This window comes from Lissotriton helveticus, chromosome 8 (genome assembly GCF_964261635.1).
Source record: "Lissotriton helveticus chromosome 8, aLisHel1.1, whole genome shotgun sequence".
NCBI classification, from domain to species: domain Eukaryota; kingdom Metazoa; phylum Chordata; class Amphibia; order Caudata; family Salamandridae; genus Lissotriton; species Lissotriton helveticus.
In genome coordinates this window covers 286,095,105-286,118,838 of record NC_136069.1, presented here as the reverse complement: position 1 = coordinate 286,118,838, position 23,734 = coordinate 286,095,105, and the positions used below count along the sequence as shown (strand labels likewise).

Sequence of the window (23,734 nt, the reverse complement as noted above, 5' to 3'; positions counted from 1 at the left end):
TTAGAAGAACGTGTTCAGGAAACAGAGTCAGAGACACTTGAAGAGCAAACACACAATTTACCTGAACCAGGCCAGATTAGTACCCAGGCAGAAGAAACAGATGCTAGCCCTGGAATTAGTCAGATAGAAGAAGAAGAAACTGAAGCAGAATTGCCACAAGCTAATGAAAATAAGAGGGCAAGAGAAGAAAACGAAGTCCAAGTGCCAACGAAAAGACTTAAGAAAAGAAAGCATCTGGAGCCTAGATTCGTAAAGAAATTGAGACTGAGAATAAAAACGGTAGAAGAAAAACGTGCAGAAGAAAGGAGAAGTGCTCGCAGAACAACCAGAAGACACTTCCAAAAGAAGGAGTGATCGAATAAAGAGGCAAAACAAAAAGTACAAGTCACCTGAATGGACCCTTGTGTTAGAAGAACTTGAAGATCTCGATATCACTGACGTAAGCGACGGAGAGCCCGTCCCTGAGTACTCTGACGAAGAAGAAGAAGAGCCACCGTGAATTTGCACAAAGTAAGATACTCGTGTAAAGTCACAAAGAGGGGTCGAAAAACTTCTTCTGAGCCAAAATGTCTGATGCAAACGTGAATGGTAGACCTAGTCGCAGCAGTTGCAAAACTTGCTGCAAGGTATGTGTCTGTAGTATAGTTGTCCTGATATTACTCTGGATAGGACTAACAATTTTCATTCCCTTTGCTGTAAGCAAAGATACTAATATTGTCCCTACTGAAATTGTAAATACTGACAGTGAGGAGCTGACAACACAGAGTGTAGCTAGACATGAGAGAGCACTGAGACAAACAAAACAAAACTTAGAAGCATCAGATGAGGGAGAACTACATTATCATGGAATTAAAAACAGGACACGCTTAAATGTTTTCGCAAACTTATTAATACACTATGTAGAGACTATGGAAATTGAAGATTGCTATGTCTGCATGAAGCTACCTACTTCTGTAGCTGAAGGCGTGACATACCATCACTTGCCGCTGACATACGGAATTTCCTGTAGCATTTTAGCTAGTTTATTTTACAAAAGAGGACCGTTACAGTACTATTACTCTAATAATGACGTGATCTTTTCTGAGCTTCCTATACGTGGGAACTTGAATCCTGTACATACCAAAAGTGACGTGATACGATATATGGGAGATTATTTCCTGACTATTGGTGATATTGACATAGGTGAAGCACACAGAGATAACTTGACTTGTTCTTTGCGTGAGCAGGAAAAGATGTTCCTGAACATGGCAGAGAAAAGGAGAATTAAAATACAAAAGAAAGCAAATGACGAAAGTCAGAAAAGACCAAGGTGGGCAGAGAACATGGAAGGCACCTCAACTGGTGAGGCGGGTCCTGCTCTGTTGCTGGATTTTGAAAAGAAAGGCAAGCTATGTCTTCACCGCGAGAAGACTAGCTATTATAATAACATTTTCATTGGTTCCAGTGAATGCGAACATAATTACAAGGTAATTGGAGGTTGGGGTTTCAAAAATGGGTCAGAGCCTGTGTTTCCTGGAATTTATTATATTTGTGGGGACAAGGCTTATTTCAAATTGCCGGATCACTGGTATGGAAGCTGCTATTTTGGCATTGTCTTCCCGAAAATATACCATGTGAATGGAGTTGCTGGAAGCAGTGAAAATACTAATGGCTTAGTGCGTAGTAAAAGAGAAAGCATAGGTGAAATAATGGGTAGTATTTTCAGTGCACTGATACCTGGAGTGGGAGTGGTTCTGAACACTCACAGAATTTGCAAATTGTCCACTATAGTGGATGTGTTGTCGACTGAGACAGCTCATGGATTTCTGCTGGTCAATACTGAAATGGTTGCGATCAGATCAATGGTTTTGCAGAATCGACTTGCTCTTGATACCTTATTGGCGAAGGAGGGCGGAGTCTGCCGGATGTTGAAGGCGCAACATTGTTGCACTTATATTCCGGACAAAAGTGTGCAGCTCAAAAGATATGTGAAAAACATTACTAATTTGGCAAAGGAACTCAGACCACTCGAGGTTGATAGTGCCTGGAAGAGACTGGTAGATGGTCTCTCAAATGTAGGTCATTGGTTTGCTAGCATAGGTAAAGGCTTATTGTTTAAAGTACTGATGCCAATTGGAATTATAGGTCTCATCCTATTTTTCATATTTGTCTGTTGCAAATGCCGTAAGCACACCAGAAAGCATGAAGTGAATGCAAGAGGGGTGAAACGAAGTGTGGATGAGCTCGAATTGGAGGAAGTGAATAATCAGATCTATAAAAAGGTGAAGAATTCTCACCCTACCAAAACTGAAAGGGAAAAGCTGGAGAAATTGCTGGAAGAGATAGAGTTGTACAAAGTGTGAAAGAAAGTTGGCATCTGGTTCCATTAAAATTTTGTGATGATAGTAAATATCATCAAAGAGGGGATTGATGAAGCAAAGCTTCGCATATTTTGCGACTTGCCGAAGTCATGAACCTCGTTTATGTGTAACAAGGTAATCACATGTACGTTTTACTAACGTTATTTTATGTTTGAACAAGGTTTCTTGATGCTTGCATATGTGTTTTACTAAAATAATTCACTCGAGTCATTTTAACATGGCCGCTGCTTGTATTTAGCTACTGCGCATGCGTCAGTCACACTCACGTGTCCTGACGTGTCTGCAGAGTTGGAGGGAAATTTATGCGCATGCGTAATACATAGCTTTGCCAGTAACGTGGTACTGCTCGTGCCACTGCTCTTGTGTCTGTTGATATGTAGCTAACATTTAGGTTGCATAAGTATATTTTATAGTGATAAGTTGAAAGTACAAACCCTGTGATGTGTTTTCATAATGTTATTTTTATGTATTAATTTGTTTTCGCTTACTTTTCATGTACCACGGGGAATGGGGGTCTAACTGCACCAAAAGCCATCTTGGAGGTCCCTTCTACGCATGTGCGACTTTCTGGGGCACCGACAACCTTGGCTGATGGAACACCGCCAGTTGGCAGTGATGGGCAAGATGCTCCTGAGAACTGACCTGCAACCCTAGCAGGACGGAATCACATGTTCTTATTCCGAAACAATGTAATATTTCTATTGTATTTCTATGCAGTTTCTCATGGGAACCCCAATCTCGCTAGGCGGTACCCAGATATGTAAATGAAGCATCCAAATAGTGTGTTATGATTGGTGTGTTACCCAAATCCTATCTTAGGACCAATCCAAATTGAGGGATTCTGACACTTTGCAACATTGGGGGGTGGTACACCGTCCCCAAACTGTATATCTACCCTGGGTTCACCTAGGGAAATTGTCCGACTTGTCTGGTTTAGCTGACCTGTCACTGACCCATCGTACTCAATAGGTGACTGAAGATACAGAGCGCTGCGGAGCACTCTGTCCGAAATTGACCATAGACTAAGGTTCTACTGAACCTTAAAAGTGCTGGCGAAGCACTTTGCTGGGAGTTCGCTGATCCAATCGGGGTCTTGATCGATAGCTGCAGAGAGGGTGGAGCGCAGGCGTTGCTTCCAAACTGCGGGTGTGGTCCTGTCCTGAGCGGTCCTGTCCTAAGGGTTTGCTGTCTTGTCCTGAGGTCCTGTCCTGATTCCTAATCTGAGGGTATCCTGTCCTGTCCTGGGTGTCCATTCTGCACCTGCTGTCCTTTGAGGGGTATCCTTCCTTGAGTGTTTCCTGTCCTTAAACTGACCCGTGGCCAGGGTTTGGTTTCCACACCAGTCTAGGTAAATACTGCTCTAAGTTCTTTAAACTTGCACCTTTCTATTTTTCCGTCTTTGCTTTAATAAAGTGACATCTTGCACATGTTGATTTTCCATGCTTTTGCCGCAAACTATTGAATCTTAAAGTCAATTGCATATTTTCTTAAATTGTTCCTATGCTATCCTACCTTTTAGAAATCATATTTTGCATTGCAGTTTGTCATTTTCTGATATGGTCTAGAACAGCCTTACTTAAATTTTCTAAAGAGTTTTTGCCTTGAATGCATAGCATATTTCCCTTGCCTCTCATATTTGCATTTGAATGATTACCCTGACTTTATTTCTCTATAGTTATGTACTTTTCATTATCTTGGTTATTGATTGCCTTATTCTTGTAAGTTTGATGCTTGATGAAAACGAACTTTAGATAAACATTTTAAAACTTCCAGTTGTCCGTGGTCATTTTACAACAGTATTGAATGTCATTTGAATTTGCATTTGTTGCCGTTCCTTTTACAGCTAGGCCCCTGATCTGTTGAAGTCATAGGTACCCGTGTCGGTGGATGGTAAGTCGGGTACACTGAGTGATAACAGTAGGGAACACACACAATTGGTAGCAGCCCGTGAAGTCGCCCTGTCAATGAATAGTGTGAATTGAAAGTATATGGGCCCTGAAGCCGGAAACGGCGGAATCATTGGCTGGGTGACCTCGCGCGCTCTATCAGCGCGCAGGGGCGGCATCTAAGTAGACATCGGGACATCATCCCGGTGAACACGACGCCAACAATGGAAGCCACCTACCGACGCGCAGGGGTACTGCTAAAGAAAAAATCTCTGGATACAGTCTGACACCTGTGGGTAATTCTAAGGTAAGGAATCGATAACTAATAGTCTCTTTCAGATGCTGCGGACGACGGGGTCAGCACCACCTCCAACTTTGATGATGCGGTCGCCATCATCATCTTGACCGTTGATGTGGTGGAAGTCGCCGACCAGCCTGTGCCTGATCCTGAAGAGATGGAGGCCGTAGACGGTGAGTGCTTAGTCAACAGTGTTATTGACGGACTGTCTTTTCCTGAAGAGGACTACCTGAAGGGAGTGTGAGGCGCAGATGGTGGTTGTGAACCAGCTCTTTGATGCGAGCAAGAAGGGTCACAAAGTCTTTTTTTCTCAGAAGTTTCTCTGGTTTAAGACCTAGATGTTTTAGTGCCTCTGTGAAAAGAGGACGGTTCTCCCTCTTTCCTTTTCCCAGAGGAGATATGAGGCTTCTCACATTCAGAGCCTGAATCCTTGGCAGCCCTCTTTCTCTATAGCCAGAGAAGCAGCCTACCCTCTCAATCCTTGAGGGTCCTTGCAGAAAACATATGGCAGTACTTGCATTCTCTAGGGTTATGATCTGGATAAAGGGAATACATGCTTTCTTTATTTGGATCCTCAGAGAAAAGCCTGGATTTTCCACAAGTGTTGACTCAGACATTCTAAAGAAAAACAGCCAAACACATCTTCCAACTGTACCTCAGATCAAAATATGAATTAAAGAGATTAACTGGAAACTGCAAGTTCAAATGGGTAACAGTGAAACACTGTGACTGAGCAGAGTTCAGGGTGACTCCCTAACACACGACACGCGGTAAGAAATCTGAGGTATGGTGGCTCTGCAGGAGATGAGTGCTCCAGAGTCTCTGTGTGATTGGCTGAAGGCTGGGTGTACTTAATCAATGTATACTATTGGTTTTTCAATGTAGTTTAATGCTGATGCTTTAACACTGCTTTTATTACTGTTACTGTGGGACTCCCACTATGAGGACGGGTAAGATTCAAGCATGTGAATCTATAAAAAAGTACAATACTGGAGAATAATCTTCACAAACAACCATAGAGGTCCAAAAACAAACTGTGCTATTTACTCATGCAGGGTGGACATTCGGTACCCAAAGCAGCCTAAAGAACCCCATTTCTGATTAATGGAGGATGGAATAAATGCCTCTCTACCAGTCAGAAGTGTTTTAGAACCAATTTTGTTGCAGTTCTTATTAAAACAAGGCAGCTCCACCTCACTGCATTCATCCCTTGTGTCTGACTCAGGTTTTGACAGGCCTTAGAAAGTCAGCAAAAATCAAAGTAAGGCTCACTGAAGGTGACACTGCATTATTAGATCAATCTCGGGCCTCAATCCGAGTTAGGGAGGGCAGCACATGTACTCACGCATGCACCCCGCAGCAGTCTACAAGTGTGTTTGCCAAATGTGTTCATCAGGAAAGAGCACAATGGTCATTCCATTCCTCACCCAAGAAATTCTCAATGTTACCACTCCCACCAGTAAAGAATACCGACGGAAAGCGTAATGCCCTCAAACACGTGCAAATATTTAATGCGACAGTTCAATTTCCTGTATATTCACACGCTCCCAACATTACGTATATAGAACATACTATTGCTGTAAAACATATATAATTTTGCAAAGACAACAATCTAAATGAAACAACTACAATAGGAACTATATAATGAGGAACTATCTGCCCATTGTGCATTTCTTTACACAGGTACAGCAATCAGTTAAAAACATATACGTCACTTGGCCCAATACACAGAACTATGAAGATTCAAGGAGCAGATAAAATTATAGATGGATAGCGGTTAGTATTAGAACGCCTTCCACATGAGGTTAGTAGAGATGTCACATTAATTTTGTGATACCACTTGGAGCCAAGGTGTAAAAAACTAATAAATAATAGCTATCAATCTACAATTTTATGTTGTGGCTTGCAATCTGAAGACCCTTTTCCCTCCCATAATTGATCCTATGGACCACCCGTGCAGAGTGGGAGAAGTCATTAGGAAGCCCAACTCATGATTCCTTTCCTCACCCTTTGCCTCCTCCCTCAGGGTTATCCCCTCAAATAAAAAAAAATAAAGATTGACATGGTGGCCTGTCACCATATTCTGCTTCTCTCTGTACCGACCTTATCCCCTGATATTGTGCTCTTTGGGGTCAATGAGAGGCCATATACCATGCTGCCAGTGGCTTCTAAAGCTGCATCAGTAAGGGCAATGTAAGCAGCTGTAATTCTGCACTGGCCCACAGTAAGTGATGGAGAGCATGACTGGCGACACTGGTGGAGTCGATGTGTTCTACAGCATCCAAGGGGTCTGGAGAGTTCCAGCATCCCAAGGCTCTGGAGTGTCCCAGCATGCCCTTGGCTTGCATCACCTGGGTCTGGAGAGTCCCAGCATCCCCTGGGTCTGGAGAGTCCCAGCATCCCTTTGTTCTGGAAAGTCTACAGAGAAGGGGTGGAGTAGAGAGGGTACACCATGAACTGTCATTCCAACACCTCCTTCAGGTATCCGGAGACAGAAGGGACTGCATTAGTTTTATGGTGTGCTGCATTTCTTAACTTATAAGCATCTTGCCATTCTGTTGGGAGCTTTGGAGGCATTAAGCACGGAGTGTTCTGAGCCCAGCAGTTAGTTACACCACTGTGGTCTTTTAGGTGAACAGCTAGTTTTGTTAAGCAGAAATATGCATTTCTACCCCCTTGCATGGTGTTCTTTTCAGGGGTCTCAAGGATGTATAAAAGCTTAGAAGAAAAACCACTGGACCTCTATGCAGATACTGGGCCAAAGGTTGCAGTCTCTTGCACAACACCAGAACAGTAATGAGTGGCGTGCGGGACATGTACTGAGATTAAATGTTGGCGCTTAATGAAACTGATGGTGTGGGTTACACTGGAGGTGCTTCACTGACATTTAGCGGCTGTTGTGCCTTACTGTGTGTCAAGGTCAGAGTGTGTGGCCATCACAACATTAAACCCATGGTTGTCAGCTGTGGGTGCCAGTCGGTACATGGAAGGTGGTGAGCACATCGCTAACAATATGGTCTTCTGTGATCTTCCTGAGGAAGGATCCTAGTGGAGTTTTCATGAACGGTGAGGTTACTCACTTCGTATCTAGGGCAGTGGGTGAGATCTCCACCTGAAGCAGAGGATGCTGTGTCCTAGGGAAACCATGTTCCGGTACACCCTTCATTCAGGAGTGATTTGTGATTGAGGATTAACGCACACACAGTGAAACTGGACTACTAATTTTTGTCCAAGAAAATACAAAAGACTATGAACCATTTGCTGTGGTCAGATATCTGAGGAAATAGCTGCCAAATTGGTAACTCTAAAAAGAAACTAGCCTCAGTGAGTACACATGAGAACACATTAAATGTTTTATACTAATCATTTCATGTTTGATTTTGTTGCCACATTCATATATGGGGAATATTCCCTTGAATGACAAAAGAGTTCCAGATTTCCAACACTGATAAAAGAGACCAACTTTCTTTCTTTTATTTAATTTCTTCTTTTCAATAACCATATAATAACAATGGAATCTCTGACCCCCTCTTCAACATTTTCACAAAGACCATCTGATCTGATCTGTTTATGCAGTGGGAGACTGGAGGAGGTATTCAAAAAGTTTTTGAGTGACCTTTTGACAAAAAGGAAATTGCTATCTCGAAATGTAGCTGGGAATAGGAAGATAGAAGGATATTTAAAGACCTACCAGTGACAGGAAGAGGCGGACTAAACGAAGAGGGCAAGGAGATGGGTGAAGGGAAGGATGATGACGATGATAATGGCTCTGGGGAAGAACTGTAACACTAAAATAAATACAGTGGTTGAAAGACAGATTTTTCCCCCAAGCACAGTGTGCTTCAAGCACAATGGACGTCACATGTATATTCAAGGACCCGTGAGAGATAGACTTCAATTAATCAGCAGAATGAACAATTTTAAAATTCAGGACAAATATTGTGTATGAAATAATCAATATTTCATAACTTTTTATATTTGACCCAGCACAGCGAGAGCACATCGCAGTTTTTAAAATAATTAAAACCAGAATTTTGTAGGAGTACAGGGAAGGGTCTGGTGTGAACGCTGTAAGCGGGATTTCAAAGGCAAGGAGTGTGGAAAATAAAACATAAATGAGAGTGGTGAGGTAGTGAATGCCAAATTGTATATGAGAGGCACCCAGTGGCATCTAGGAACTGTCCTCACATAACGATGCAGTGTTGTAAATGCAAAAAAGGTAAGATATGTTTCACTCGTATATAAGGTTGAATGGGAATTTGTTTTGCCTTGTAATATATGGATTTTATTGTTTTGTGTGAATACTTATTGGGTGGTTATTGGGTAAAATGTAACTTGCAAAACGAATGTCTTGCATCCGATGTTAATAAAAATGCTATTTATAAAAAAAAAAGAACAATCATTGGCAAAGCCAAAATGTCTCACGATTCTATACAGCATGGCTAAACAGGAAAAAAATATTATGACCCTGCTGCATCATTTTGTATGTGCATGCACCACACATCGCTCCTACAAAATGATGCACGCACTTTATTTGACTTTATCTTAAAAAAAAAAAGGGGAAATCATTTTTCTATTTTTCCCCCAGGCACAGGTGAGGGGAAGAGAAACAAACGAAGGGAAGGAAATAACACTGGGGTGAGAGGCATGAAGAAATAAGGGGTGGTGAGGGTGTAGTAGCAATTGGGAGGGAGTGGGTGGGGAGCAATATGGGGAAAGCACCACAGGCAAAAGAGGGGAACTTGGAGCACGGCAGGGAAGGAGAGAAGCACATGGGCTAGAGAGAGGAGCGGGGGAGAAGCATACGGGTGAGGAAGCAACAAGGGTAGTAGCACACAAGGGCAGTAGCACACAAGGGTAGGCACAACACACAGGTTGGCAGGGAGAAGCAAAAGGGGAAGAAAGACTAATACAGAGCACAGCAGGGGAGGGAACAAAAGTACACAAGGGAGACAGGTGAAGAACACAAGCAATACAAACTCAAAAAGCTGTGTCCAAAAAGTGAGCTGTAGACTGACAAAAACAATTAGGCCTTACTCCAGGGGAGGTACAAACACAAGAAGAGGAAGGTATGGAGAAGAGGAAGCCCACACAAGCTGACAAATAAACAAGCACAAGTGTGTGAGAGTCAATGTTTTGTTAATATAAAGAGCCTTATGATATGAGCTTATGCTAACATTAGAATCGGTTTACGCTGTCCTCCATTTTGACTCCACGCCACAATATATCCTGGGATAACTGCTGATGATTCCGGTTCTAAATAAAACTTGTCTAGTTTTCGCTAGAGTAAGCAGAAAGTGTTCTCACTGAAATTTCCTCGTACTGAATCAAGGAGGGTTCTCACTGTCCTAGGTTTTTGTTAAAACAATGTATCAGCTGAACTGTTCAGCTAAGACGCGAGAATGGTTGATTCTCAATATCCAGGGACAATCCTCTAATGTATTCTGCAGTAGAATATTTCACTTAGGGTATTTTCTATTGGTCCAAACCCTGAGAATCCTTGTGTTTCCACAGAATGTATGAAATACTTTGTATAAAGCCCTATATTAGTGTGTGGCTTTTGCTAGCAGGAGAAACCCTCTATCCCCCACTTTAAAAAGCAAACCTATGGCAGATTTAATTTAGAACGGTACTGAATTCTTTGTACTTATGACTTATATGCTTAGCTGCTAAATTTTCTCATGACACCTTTTCTCAAATGTGCCCATCAAATATTTCTATAAAGCATCGATTCTGGCCTGCCTAGAGAAGGTCAAAGAAACTTTGAGAATACTGAGTGGTGTCCTTATGGAGCATCAACCTGCTGAGAAAGGGGTGTGGCGTGCAAGGCACTCTTGCAGGGGGTGGCAGACCCAGGTGCAAAACAAAGTGTCCTGCAGCCCAGGGAGCAATAGATCTGAGTGTACTTTGGGGTCCCGCCACCTAAGCTCCCCACGCTACATCTACCCTCCACGGGAAGACCATGACCAATTGGTTAAAGCGGTTCACAGGCAGTCAAGAGTTACTTCACAGCCAGATCAACCTTGTCCACAGACTCTCATGGGTGGGAAACATCCTGAAGCCTGATAACAACAATTGCATTGTCATCGACTTTAAAGACAGAAGGATGGCTAAAGATATTTTGGCCAGGCTTAGCTTTACCAGTCCTACCGACTTACGCAAGGCTAATTTTACAGACTACGGCTAGTCTGATGCCTGCTCCTACGACTTTTTGTCATTCTGTCTCCACTTAAAAATAAATTTGCACCCATCTTACAGCTGGACACCCTGGATTGACTTCACGCCGATGCCTCCACCTCTGGCCCTAACAATATGCAGGGCAGGAATGGGTTGGCTAGGCTTGCACAGGCCCATCAAACCCCTCTACCAGCATTGATAGTCCTATCCTCAGGAGGACCCTGGAAACAGCTCAGCCAAGTCTTTAATGATAGCTTCGTGTAACGTGGTAGGCCTGGCGAGGAAGTGAGCAAACAAGACTGGCGCAAATAATCAAACGTTACACAGTCATTTGCCTGCAAGAGACATGGTTAACTGATCCTGTATCAATTGATGGGTATCCCACTTATTTCTCACCAGCAATCCCAGGTGCTATGGGCAGGGCCAAAGGAGGTCTCATCACCCTTATTTCCATCATGTTCCCTGCCCAGGTTACATGGTCTTAGTTTTGCGCACTTGGATTACAATATCTAACAATGCGAATGTTACTGATGAACATCTATAATACTGTTTTTGACCTAACCAAGGTGGAATTGGTCAGGTCTTTGCATAAGGACATTGATAATTGCATTAGTGTCATAAAAGGCAGATTTGTGGTGGTACTCCTGGGCAGTGGCTAAACCAAGGCCCCAGTAGCCCAGTGAGCAGGGGGGCATGCTCCAGGAGTCCCCCTTAGCACAGTACCCTGGTCTGAGAGCTCCTGACTGAGTGCAGAGGGGAGCCCTCGATGTAGTTTGCAGGGGTGGCCCCTCAACTTGGGCTTGTGAGCGCAATATGATCTCTGAGGTTCTATTTGGTTTCCGCCCTGGCTTGGGGACAGTGGAGCAGTCCCTCAATCGTTATCTCTTAATAAGCAAATACACTGTGGCTAAGAGGGGCAAGTTTTAGTTATCATTTATGGATCCGAGCCCCACTTTCGACTCCGTAAATAGAATAAAGTTGTGGCGCATTATGTCAGGCATGGGGGTAAACCAGAACATCCCTAAGAGAAATCCAGAATGAAGTAACAACCAGTTTGAGGTACGGTTCGAGGTTATGGAGGTAGGCGGTGGGGAGGGGGGGTTGGGGGGGGGGAGGGAACGGGACAACTGCAGCTTTCAACTGAGTCAGAGGTGTTTGCTAGGGCTGTGTCCAGGCCCCTTTCCTCTTCTCGCTGTAAGTAAAGGGCCTGGAAGAATAACTCTTTGAGCTCAGTGTGGACTGTCCATGTAGAAGTGATCATAGCGTCCATACTTTGAATTACGCCGACAACACAGTCCTAACAGCCAGGACAGCAACCAGTTTGCAGCGCTTGCCTGAACACTTTGTAACTTTTTGATGAGTTTGGATCTAAAGGTTCATCAGGCTAAAACCCATGTTATGGTTTTTGGTGCGAGGAAGAAGGAAGGTACTGTTTTCATAGTCAATAACAATAAAGGAAGTACCATGCCTACGTTTTCTTATTTTGGAATCCCATTTCATAAGAAGCTCACCCGGGGCCCACTGAAAAATAGTAGAGCCGCAGCCTTCTCAAAAGCTGTTGAGGCTAGGTAATGAGCCCATTAGGGAGGTCACTGCCATTTATAAAGCCAAATGCTGCACAATTGCTAGCTATGGGTCAGGGGTTTGGGGCCAGAGAGACCAGGTGGGGCTGGAAAGGATTGAGAACAGCATTATCAAGAGATTATTGGCTGTCCCCAAATCGGCTAGCTCTTTAATCTGCCATTCTGAGATTGGGCTAGGGTTTATTAGTGATGTTATTAAGATGCAACCCCTCCTTCTGTAGTTAAGGATATAGACAAGGAGTCAAACCTCTTAACTAGGTGGTTCTCACAGACTGCCTGAATCTAGATCAATGCTTAAAAATCCCCTGGCTCAGGTACATTCATAACACCTGTTTTACCCTGGGCCTGGATCATCATTTTACCTCTCTTGGTAGCATGAAGGCTAGTTTTTTAAGCACCTTAAAAAACAAGTTTTTAGCTAAATGCACAGAGGCGAGAGTGCGGGGGGATGCTGAGAAGCAAGCTGCCCAGGCATTTGCTGAGATTTGCACAAACAACAGTATAGAGCCATATTTAACACGGGTTAGCAACCGGCGCCATAGGTTCTTGCTACTTAGATTTATATTGTGTACAGTTCACTTGATTTTTTTGGTAAATATTATGCATCACTGAGAAAGGTGCATCTTTTACCTTTTTTCAAACAGGCTAATATCTTATATAATAGAGCTGCCTTTGCATTTCTGCAGTCATTGTCAACTGTGAGGATTTGCTTCTGTACTGCTGTTTATATTCAAAGTGTTATGAGGCAGAGGGCATCTGGTCTATAATGAGTTTACATTTGTTAACCTGTATTTTATTCTGAACATTGTATCTCTTTTAAAAAGGTTTTATGACTCTTTCCTGCTTATATATTGAATGAATAAAGATTGTTGAATAGAAACGAGAATCTGTCTGTCATTCTCATGAGAATGTTTCAGCATTATTACATGGGTTCCTCTAATTAGAAAAGTGATGGCTCCAGCCGTGAAGCACCAAAGTCCATATCCGGACTACACCGCTCCCGGTCATAGATGTTGGCATACCCCATAAGCAAAAATTAAAGACAGATTTGCGCACAAACAAGTGTGCAATAGAGCCAACCAATGGTAATTAATGAGCAGGTTTTAATCCCACTGTAAACTGACAATAAGTATTTTCGCAAACAGACAGCTTTCGCTGTCTGGCAGGAGAGACCTAAAGACAAGAAATACACAGTGTTCACTAGAAACCCTGTTCAGACATCTCAAAAGCTATTAGAATGAGTAGAAAGCCAGACAAAAGGTAATGTCGAAAGTAAGCATACAAGTACAAACAATTCTGTCAATTCTGCAATGAGGCTGCTGGGGAGTCAATGACCCTCAGAGAATTTCTGGGGTTCAGGAGGCTTCCCTATCTGCAGGTATGGCTGGTTAGAAGCTGATTAATTCGAAGATGACTGGGCTTGAAATGAGAAAGACTCCCTATGATCTAAGGTGAATCAACATCATATCCACAGCCCAAAATTGAGTCAATAAGTGGTGGAAAAATAGTTCATAAACACCTCTTCGGGCATGATTCTGATTAATCATGAATTATTTCAACGGGTAGGGTCTTCCCAAACCTGAAGTTTCTCACTGAGATCTGTAGGGAGACCACTGGCTCCAGCTTGGAGGCAAGCCACGCTGCCCTGGAGGTGAAAATGCTCCCATGAAGACAGCAAGGAATTCGGTGAAATTCTTTGAGGAAAAATTATTTGCTCAAAGAAATCAGCAATGATTGAAAGGGGCAAAGTCAAGTAGTAGGTGTGAAATGAGAATTAAAAAAAAGTAAACATTTTATGATAACTTACGCATGCTACACCTAAGTGTAATACACAGCTAGTTATTGTAATGGATGTGGCATTATGCCAAAATAAAAAGTTGAAAACAGTGCCCCACTGAAATAAAATCGCCAGTCAAATTACAAGCCAATGGATAGACTGGTGTCATAAGCTTCTTTCTACCATTGCTCTGTTCTTTTCACACCACCACCTGGCTACACAAGCGTTTCATCAATACAGGAGGAATACTTATTAGAGCTAGTGTTGAAGCCATCTTTCTTTTGAAAGTATTTTCTGGATTATATATGCACTTCACTGTACCTTTCAAACTAGTTAATACCTACACAAGAGTAGTTCTCTCCAAGAATCCTCATCGGGATGTGTAGCATTTCAGGGCTGTAGCCCAGTTAATTAAGCATATATTGTCTAGCCTTCACTATTATTGACACTAACTGAAATGTGGCTTTGACTCTGTGCTTGTTAATTGTGATTTTGCTGCATTCCCACTCAGCCGGGGTAAAACAGACATATAAACAGGATCTCATAAAGTATGACTGCATAAATACCATGGTATGACTACTATCAGAGCAAATAAATTGACAAACCTATTATCGCATAGGGTCGTGTAGTAATAAGAGACTCATTTAACATAACACATTTTCTTAAGCAAAAGGGTCTGGTTGTAAATAGATAAGTTCGACCTAAATACAACCACTGACCTAGGAACCACTGCATCACCTGAGGATCCTAGACCACTGGAGTTATTTTAAAAGTGGCACAGGTGATAAAAGACCAAACTTATCAATAAATCACAAAAGGCCAATAAAGTCCTAGACTAATAAAATGTTAGTGTCAAACAATTCTGAAACAGCCTGAACTAAATCCACTGGATTCCAGGAATTACCATTCAATTTTAAGATTCTCACTGGAGCCACAAAGGTGACTTGGGCCCAGACATTCCTGGTTTTTTAGAGAACTTGTGGCAGGCGAGGCAGTGGTGGGAAGGTGTACAGGAACTTTCTGTTCCATTCCAGCCATAATGCAGTCCCTGGCGAGTGTCTTCGCAGAAACTCAACACACAAACCTTTGACCCTGCGCATTCTCAATAGTTTCGAAAAATTTCTAACAATGGTTTTCCTCTCTACCAGAAAATGCCCTGCACCACCTCAGGCCACAGGAGACATTCATGGCCCACCAAACATGGTGGTGGAGATGTCTGCCTTTGCAAAGCGGCTGCTCGCTAGGTGACTAATTTACTATACCAAGCAAGTCTTGCCACATTTGAGAGATCTGGATTGGCTCACTGTGAACAAGCGGATCTTATTTAAGACCCTTCTCCTAATGCACAGAGCAAGGAACCACTCTGGTCCAGCTTATCTGTCATTCAGGATACGCCACTATTCAGTTAAGAGACCCTCACGCTTATCTTGTGGCCACTTGGCCGCAACTCCTAGGGTCCGCCTTCCCAAATCAGGGGGGCAGATCCTTCTCACTTCTAGGACCTCAGGCTCCCAATAGAATTACGTTAAAATGAAGGTGAAGAAAAGAAGCCTAAGACGTGGCTTTTTACACTTTAGCCTCTCTTTTTCCTACTCTCCGTATAGCACCAGGACACTCACTTCGAGTAACCATGCTCTTAACATTTATTCATGGATCCCAACCAGGTGATCTGCTTAAACCAACTCCAGAGTCGCAGAGCCTCTTGGAACAGGACCTATAGCCCCACTCCGCTCTACTTGTTACAGTACCACATGGTGGTTATTTTGCACGTGAGAATCTGCACCAGCTTCCCCTTGATAGACATCAGGAAGGCCTTAACCGCTTCCGTGCGGCGCCGATTCCGCCCCTGTGCTGGACATTCCAGAACAGGGTGCGGTCGTGACGGAACCGTTCTGTCATCAGCACAGCTCAGCCATGACTGATGACGGAACGGTTCCGTTACAAGCATCGAAGGGGTTAAATGCCCAACGAAAGGTCAGCAACTCCAGAAGTTTAATATAGTGCTGGATTTACATTGGAAACCACAGTCACCTGAACTCCAAATCAAGCAGATGATCACCCAACCCTAGCAGTCACGCAGCTGTCCCCATGTTCACTTAAGGGTGACTCAGTGGACTAATGCATCCACTGCAGGGGTCTGTGTTCGACCTCATGGTCACAGGTTCAAATCCCGGGGGGTCCACTCAGCCTTTCATCCATCGGAGGTCAATAAAATGTTATGTTATGTTATTATTGGCTTATAAAGCGCTATACCACCCCGAGGTATCTAAGCGCTATCAGCGGACACACAACACAGGTAGGCAAGACTGCCAAATCACAGGGGCCCCCACGCCTCCTCAAAAAGCACAGTCTTCAGCTTCTTCCTAAACACTAGCAGGTTAGTTTCCTTCCTGAGTTCTGCTGGGAGGTGGTTCCATGCCAAGGGGACAGTGCTAGAAAAGGCTCTGCCGCCCTTGGATGCAAAATTAGACCGAGGGCATATCAGGTTACATGCCACAGCAGACCGGAGGGTCCTACTTGGCATGTACTTAATGAGCCGTTCCTTAATGTATTTGGGGGCTGAACCGTAGATTGCCTTATGCGCAATGCAGAGGCTTTTGAATTTTATTCTTTGAGTGATTGGCAACCAGTGTAGGCTGCGGAGTAAAGGCGTGGCTCGAGTATGCCTAGGTTTGTTAAAAATAAGCCTGGCCGCATCGTTCATTACCACCTGGAGTCTGGCCAGGAGGTTTTTTGGGAGGCCATGGTATAAGGAGTTTCCATAGTCCAACCGTGCCAGGATCAGAGCGGAGACCGCCAGCCTAAGCGTGGAAAAGGACAGCAGTGGGGAGAGTTTCCGCAACTGGCATAACAAGCTAACACAGGTGCCCACCACTGATGATACCTGCTGTGTCATGGATAGCAGGGCATCAACTTTGATGCCAAGGCTTTTTACTGCCAGTGCTAGTTCTGGAAGTGGCCCTAATTCGGCCGGCCAGAACTGATCATTCCATGGATTGGCAGCTGTCGTAATTGCCAGGACTTCAGTTTTGTCTGGATTTATTTTTAGCGAGTTATCCGACATCCAGCTGATTGTAAACTTGAGTATGTTTTGCATTCTCAAGTGAGCCGTAGCCGAGTCATCAATCTGAATCAGGATTTGTGTATCGTCAGCATAGTTATAAACTCTACAATCCCTGAATCCCCTGGTCCCTTATCCGCGATAGAAGTTGGCAATGATTAACGGTATCAAATGCCGCGGATAAGTCCAGGAGGACCAGGGCACAGGGAGTTTTTTTTATCAGCCTTGAGTCTCAGGTCATCCAGCACGGACAGCATTACCAATTCCGTGCTGTGGTGAGCTCTGAAACCCGCCTGATTGGGCTCAAGGAGGTGATTGCTTTCCAGGAAATGGGTGAGGGAGTGCAGCACATGCTGCTCCAGAATCTTGGCGAGGAAACGAAGCTGGGAAATTGGCCTAAAATGTTTAACATGTTTGGGGTCGGCACCGGGTTTTTTAAGTAAAGGAATCACTCTTGCCTCTTTGAAGTTAGAGGGCACATGTCCCGTCTCCAAGGAATGATTAAGCAGGGTGAGTACTTTGTCATCCAACCCGGGCCACCCCAGCTTAAAAATCTGAGGCGGACAGGGGTCTGCTGGTGAACCAGATTTCACCCGGTTCAATATAATCGCTAGGGATTCCTTGGTGAGGGCTGGCAGCACCGATAGGTTATTCATAATTGGCCTAGCGGAGGTTAGGGAGGGTTCAATAAAGCAAGGAAGGTTTGGGGTCTGACTGATTTCTGTTACCAAATTCATAATTTTATTCATAAAGAAGTCTTGAAAGTATTGGCAGTCCTTTGAATTAAAGGTGGGCTTTGGCTCTTTGACTGTCCGTAAATCATTTAAGACCCTAAAAACTTCTTTCTGGGGGTTGACTGCCTCTTGGATGGCAGTTTCGTAGAAATCGGCCTTCCTCAAACGGATAGCTTTTTTATATGACGCAAGCTGCAGAGTGTAAGCTTCCCGTGCACTGGGCGAGCGGGACTTACGCCAAGCTCTTTCACATTGACGGAGGACTTGTTTTAGTTCCCTAAGATCTTTATTAAACCATTCTGCGGCTTTGCCCTTGTCTCTCAATCTAATTTTATGAGCAGGGGTAACTACCTCGATGGCTTCTTTAAGTAAGGACTCCAAGGCAGCACTTTCAGTGTCCACATCGTCCACCGACGACGAGGGGTATGCGGCTTGTAATAGAGTGGTTATTAAGACATCAACTTTAACCAGCTTCCAACTACGCAGCTGTTTCCACTCTGATTTCACTTCCCGCTGTCCTAGCAGGAGTGGAAAATGGCCTTCAATCAGGTAGTGGTCAGACCAGGGACACGGGGAGATCACCGGGGGTGCCAACAGTGGGCGGGAGGACCAAACCAGATCCAAGGTATGGCCTTTCTGATGTGTTGGCTCCTCTACCATCTGTGTAAGTCCCAGAACAGTTAAAACTTCATCAAGTTGTTTTGCCTGGCTGTCCTTCGGGGTCATTTCCCAGTGGAAATTAAAGTCACCCAGCACCACGAGTCCTTCATAACGAGTACGGAGGTCCTGGACCACCTTCAGGAACGGTTCCATGAACTTGGCTGTTGTGCTCGGTGGGCGGTATACTAAGAGAAAACCACACAATCCGTGGGGGAGCAGAATTTTACGCCCAGGACATCTACACCTTCAATACATTCTGAGCATAATGTTTCCGTCTTTAGAGTGTTTTTAAAAAGGAAGGCAACACCACCCCCCCTTATATTATCTGGGCGGTTAGCATGGATGGCAGAAAAATTAGGCGGCAGAGCTGCCACTAAGTCAGGTGTTGAAGACTCATTAAGCCAGTACCATTGAGTTGGGTAACAAGAAACATCTGTTATTCAGCGGCAAGATACCCAAGGGTCAACATGCGCTTTACAATACACATGTTATGTTATGTAGAAGAGAGAGGGCTTTGTCACCAGTCCAAATGCGATCGAGCAGCCATCACTGAGGATCGTGTGCAGTTTTCTCCGGAATTCGAATTGCATCTCCAGGTTTCCTCTGTGCTGGGCCCACCGGAACTTCAGATTCCATTGCAAAGCCTGAATATGCCACCTGGCATAGTTGACAAAGAGGATGCAGGAGATTGAAAGACCATAAAGCCTAGGAGCTGCTCTCATCGAGATCCAGGACAGAGGCTGAAACACCAGGATGCTAGCCCGAATATCCTGCAATCGTTGCAATGGAGATAAGGCCTAGAACTGTACCATATTCAAGGCAGCACCAATTAAAGGAAGCCTCTGAGAAAGAGTTAAGTGCTGCTTTGGCTTGCTCATAGTGAATCCCAACAAGATTGCAAGGTCCACCATCGTCTGGAGGTGGTCTACCACTGACTTTGGCAAGCTAGGTCATCAAACTAGCGAAAAACTGCTATCCCCGAGCTCCAAAAGATGAGCAGCAATGATCGCCATCCCTTTTCTGATCACCTAGGGTTCACTGGTGAGGCTGTAGGGAAGCATAGGATACTTGAGAGGCAGGTTGCGTCTGTGAGACTGCAGGACGGGTATATGAAAGTACGCAATACTGCAGGTCCAAGGACACCATCCCGTCACTCTGTTCCAGGGCAGACAGAACCTGGGCCAGCATAAGCATTCTGTATCTGTCCTCCACACAGGAAGGAATTCAGAGGATGAAAATCTAAGATGGGCCAAATGCCTCCATCATTCTTCGTCACAAGGAAATATAAAGACTTGCAACCTGCCCCCATTTTCAAGTCTAGAGCCCTCTCTATTGCTTCTTTGGAGAGTAAAACTGGCATCTTTTGCAACAGAATGGGCAGGTTATTCTCTGAGATTCACTCTGATGTGGGGGGGAAAATTCCGCAGAGCAGAAAGAAACAGCTGCAGGGAACGATTTAAAGGACCCATCTCTCGATCGTGATGTATTGTCAGCCTTAAAAAAGCAGCATAATAGGGCCAATTCCCAGTTCGTCTTCTGGTGATTATGTTCGGACTTTGACATACTGGAGGACCTGGATCGGCAAGTTGATCCCTCGGGGATCGTGATCGCGCCCTCATCCTGAAGTTCTGGTGTTCTGCAATCTACAGCTTTTCTTCTCAGTCCCGGATTACCTTAGGGCACACTCAGGGTCCATGAGGTCACTCTTGATGTACAACTTTGAGTCGTGCCCGGAGACCAAGCAGCACAGACACACCTCCTTTGGATCAGTGCCCCACAGATGTTTCCTGGAGTTGCGGCATGCTTTGAAGGTCTTATGATGAGACATTGATTCCTAGCACACTGGATTTTCTTAGTTTAGGGGTCACTGGAAAGCCTAAAAAATTGGAAGCGGGCTATGGATCTCTGTCGGAACATGTGGAAAGAAAGGAACTAATGTCAGTGGGCAGAGGTGGCAATTATATGCGTCCCCGCTCTGTCATTTGAAGGGTGGGATGGGGTAGCAGCATGCACAAGTATTGCTGTAAAAGTCTCGCGCTGGAGAATATCTAAAGATGAGGAATCTGTAGTTAGAAATATCCATCAGAAACAAGAATATAGATTGAGAACACAGTAACAATAAATGCGGAGTGCTAATAACAAATATTCTTGGCGACCTGACCAAAATGTACCTGCTCACCTGTAACAATGAAAAAATGTTAAAACAAACACTCAAATAGCATTGGGTGGTTGCAACAAATTTACAAATCTAACAAAAGTAATGGATACCTTACTAAATACATCACAGAATGTGTTGTTATGTACTTACAGGGCATATTGCACTAAAGGCAACTTGAAGACATCAAACACATCTTTGTTCTTCATTAGGTAGACTGAACGCAAGTAGGATACAAAACACTAAAAGAATACAAAACCACAATAGAATCAATATATTGTCATGACTGAAGCAAGTGCAATCATTACACAGCTACCTGTTTAATCTGATAAGTCACACAGCACCCATGATAACATTTAGAACGGAGGGAGGGAACAAGAGAAAAAGGGAGGGAGAGAACAAGAGAAGAGGGAAGGGATCCAGAGATGGAGAGAGGAAGGCAGAGAGCGAGAGAGAGAGAGAGACACACACAGACACACACACAGTGGTGTCACTCTATGTCCTATACAATACAAAAGCAACACAGGGTAGTTAAAGGCTAGCAGTAACACACGAAAGTGAAGTAAACAAAATCTTCACTACTTCGCACACCAGGCATTATGAAAACCAATGTTACTAGTCCATTAAAAGATTAACAGTCTAGCACTGGTTTTACATGGCTTCATAAATGAATTACCATTCTGAATCTACAAAGCTGGTGCGATTTTACAACTTGAAACTTTTAAATGCCATACTAATTTCAGTTTGTGAGCTACCAAATGCCAACGAATTAACATACCATTTAAATGAGCACTTTCAATTGGTTATTTATGCGAGTCCTTCAACCACTTAGTAAAAAAACTGAGGACTTCGACTTTTATTTTCCTGAACAAGCCAGAAATGGCTAGATCAGCAATAAACCTAGTAGAAGGTGGGGATGAACAAGTTGTTTGTTTTTGGTAACTGTCTTTATGGTGGATACTCTGCCAAACTATAGATTCTTCACCTTTAGAATATCCACAGGCACCAGACTGGGTCAGGAGAATTTTCCAGTAAAGCTCCTACGTGCAAATAGGGGATGCTGCAGGGACCATGTGACACCCTGGGAGTAACAGAGTGGAGCTGCATTAATAAGCGCCACCTCTTTGCGCTGATGCCAGTTTCTTAATCTTTCTCCTTCCACTCTCTCGGACACGGACCAGTGTGAACAAACTTCAGGTGCCTGTGCCAAAACCCATCTTGGAACCTTATATTGTTCAGGAGTCCATACCACAGAACGGAGAGGTGGCTGGGAAGTGAGGAATATGCATTTAGATAGAGTATTCACCAGAAAGAGCATTGCCGAAGATAAATAACTTGTTCTTCCAATGGACATTCCTAAACATAGATTCCTCACCTTTAGAATCAATACTACAGCAGTGTTCCCAAAGGTTAAGTGTCGGAGGAGTGGTCTTAGATTGGAAAATCTGAAGAGGACTGAGCAGGCAAAAAGGCCCTTCCATTGGAGATGGCCGTCAAGACACTAGTGTTTTGTGAAGGTGTGCACTGATGTCCATGTTGCAGCCTGGCAGATGTCTAGAATTAGCACCCTCTTGCCAATGACGTAATGGCAAAATTGACCCTGGAGGAATGAGCCTGCAGATCTTCAGGGGGTTGTTTTGTGGCCAGCACATAGCAAATCTTGGTACTGAGGACTATCAATCTTAACCGGGTTCTTTTCCCCACCACGTTCTCTTGCTTTCCACCAAAGAATCTCACAGAGAACTGATCAAGCTGATCCAAATAAGGCCTCTAGCATCTAATAGAACTGACATTGAGGCAGAGGATATAGATTAGAGTCTAGTTGCAAGCAGACTGGTTGCACTTGCGTACTCTTATAGTGGAACATAGGCCTGGAGCTGGTTGACGACTGCTCAGAATCACACAGTGGCCTCGGGACAGGTGGGGTCAGTATTAGTGCTGGCACGGCACATAAAGGACTGCTGTGGACCCAAGCACTGGGTTGCAAGAGTGAACCGGCCCAGGAACAGGTCTCCTGCCACTGGCAAGCACGTCCTAGAAGAATCCACCAGAAGCTGGATAACAATAAGGTAGAAACATGTAAAGCAATTACAAAGAGATTTACTCATTAGGTCTCACAAAGAGATTTTGTTTTGAGTAAAAGCAATTTGCCATTGAGAATTGCATCCCCCCTGGGTGGGTGTGAGTTTGTGATGAGTTTATCACCTGCATGTGTTCACCTTCATATACACAGAGAGCCATCACACACAATTAATAACAAAGAAATCATCTAACACACACGCAGCCAGCACACTATTACCCAATAATACAGTAACACCTCTATACACAAATACACATATAGTTAGCATCTGCACACAAATATATGCACCCACATCAAGCACGCTAGCTCTTTGTTTAAATGCATGCGCTATACAGCTATTATGTCTACCATCAATAAGCTGATGTTCCATGTATATGCATAAATAAGATGCTATAATAAACAACCAAAACAGTTAGGGGGTTCTCACTGCAGTGGCAGCTGGTAATATGAGCAGGAAGGGGTGGGGTTTGGCGGATGGAACACACATACACTCACATATACACATGCACAATTGCATCCCTTGCATTCACAAGTATGCATGCATACACCCACCATTCACAAGAATACACACCCATTCACAGCATGCATGCACAAACATTCATATATACAGACATACCATGCACACACCAAACATAAAAAATAAAAAAATCACACAACTTACCCACTGCAGCAGTGATCTCGGGTGGCGGCATTAAAGCCTCTGAGGTTCCTGAAGGTGGAATAGCCGCTTCCTCTCGAGGAGGCGGCAGTCCTTACCTTGTCACACATTGGGATGAGGTAAGTGAAAGTTGCTGACCCCATCCTACTCTGGGAAGAGGAGTCACTGATTGGCACTCTGCCCTGGGAACTTCACAGCACGACTGGGCTGAGAAGGTCACACCCACAGGGCTGTGACATCTTCAGCCCAGCAAAGTTCAGCTCAGGCAGCCAGGACCTGCGCATTTAGCACATGTACAGCGCCTG

General features: G+C 44.1%; 1 protein-coding gene across 1 annotated transcript in view; it reads right to left on the bottom strand.

Moving 5' to 3' along the window:
- The window catches only part of DDX10 (DEAD-box helicase 10), an 835,384-nt gene that overhangs the window by 613,344 nt on the left and 198,306 nt on the right, over window positions 1–23,734 (bottom strand). The window contains exon 12 of the mRNA XM_078657055.1: window positions 20,845–20,933. Coding sequence (XP_078513181.1) covers window positions 20,845–20,933 — 89 coding nt within the window. The remainder of the gene's footprint in view (window positions 1–20,844; window positions 20,934–23,734) is intronic.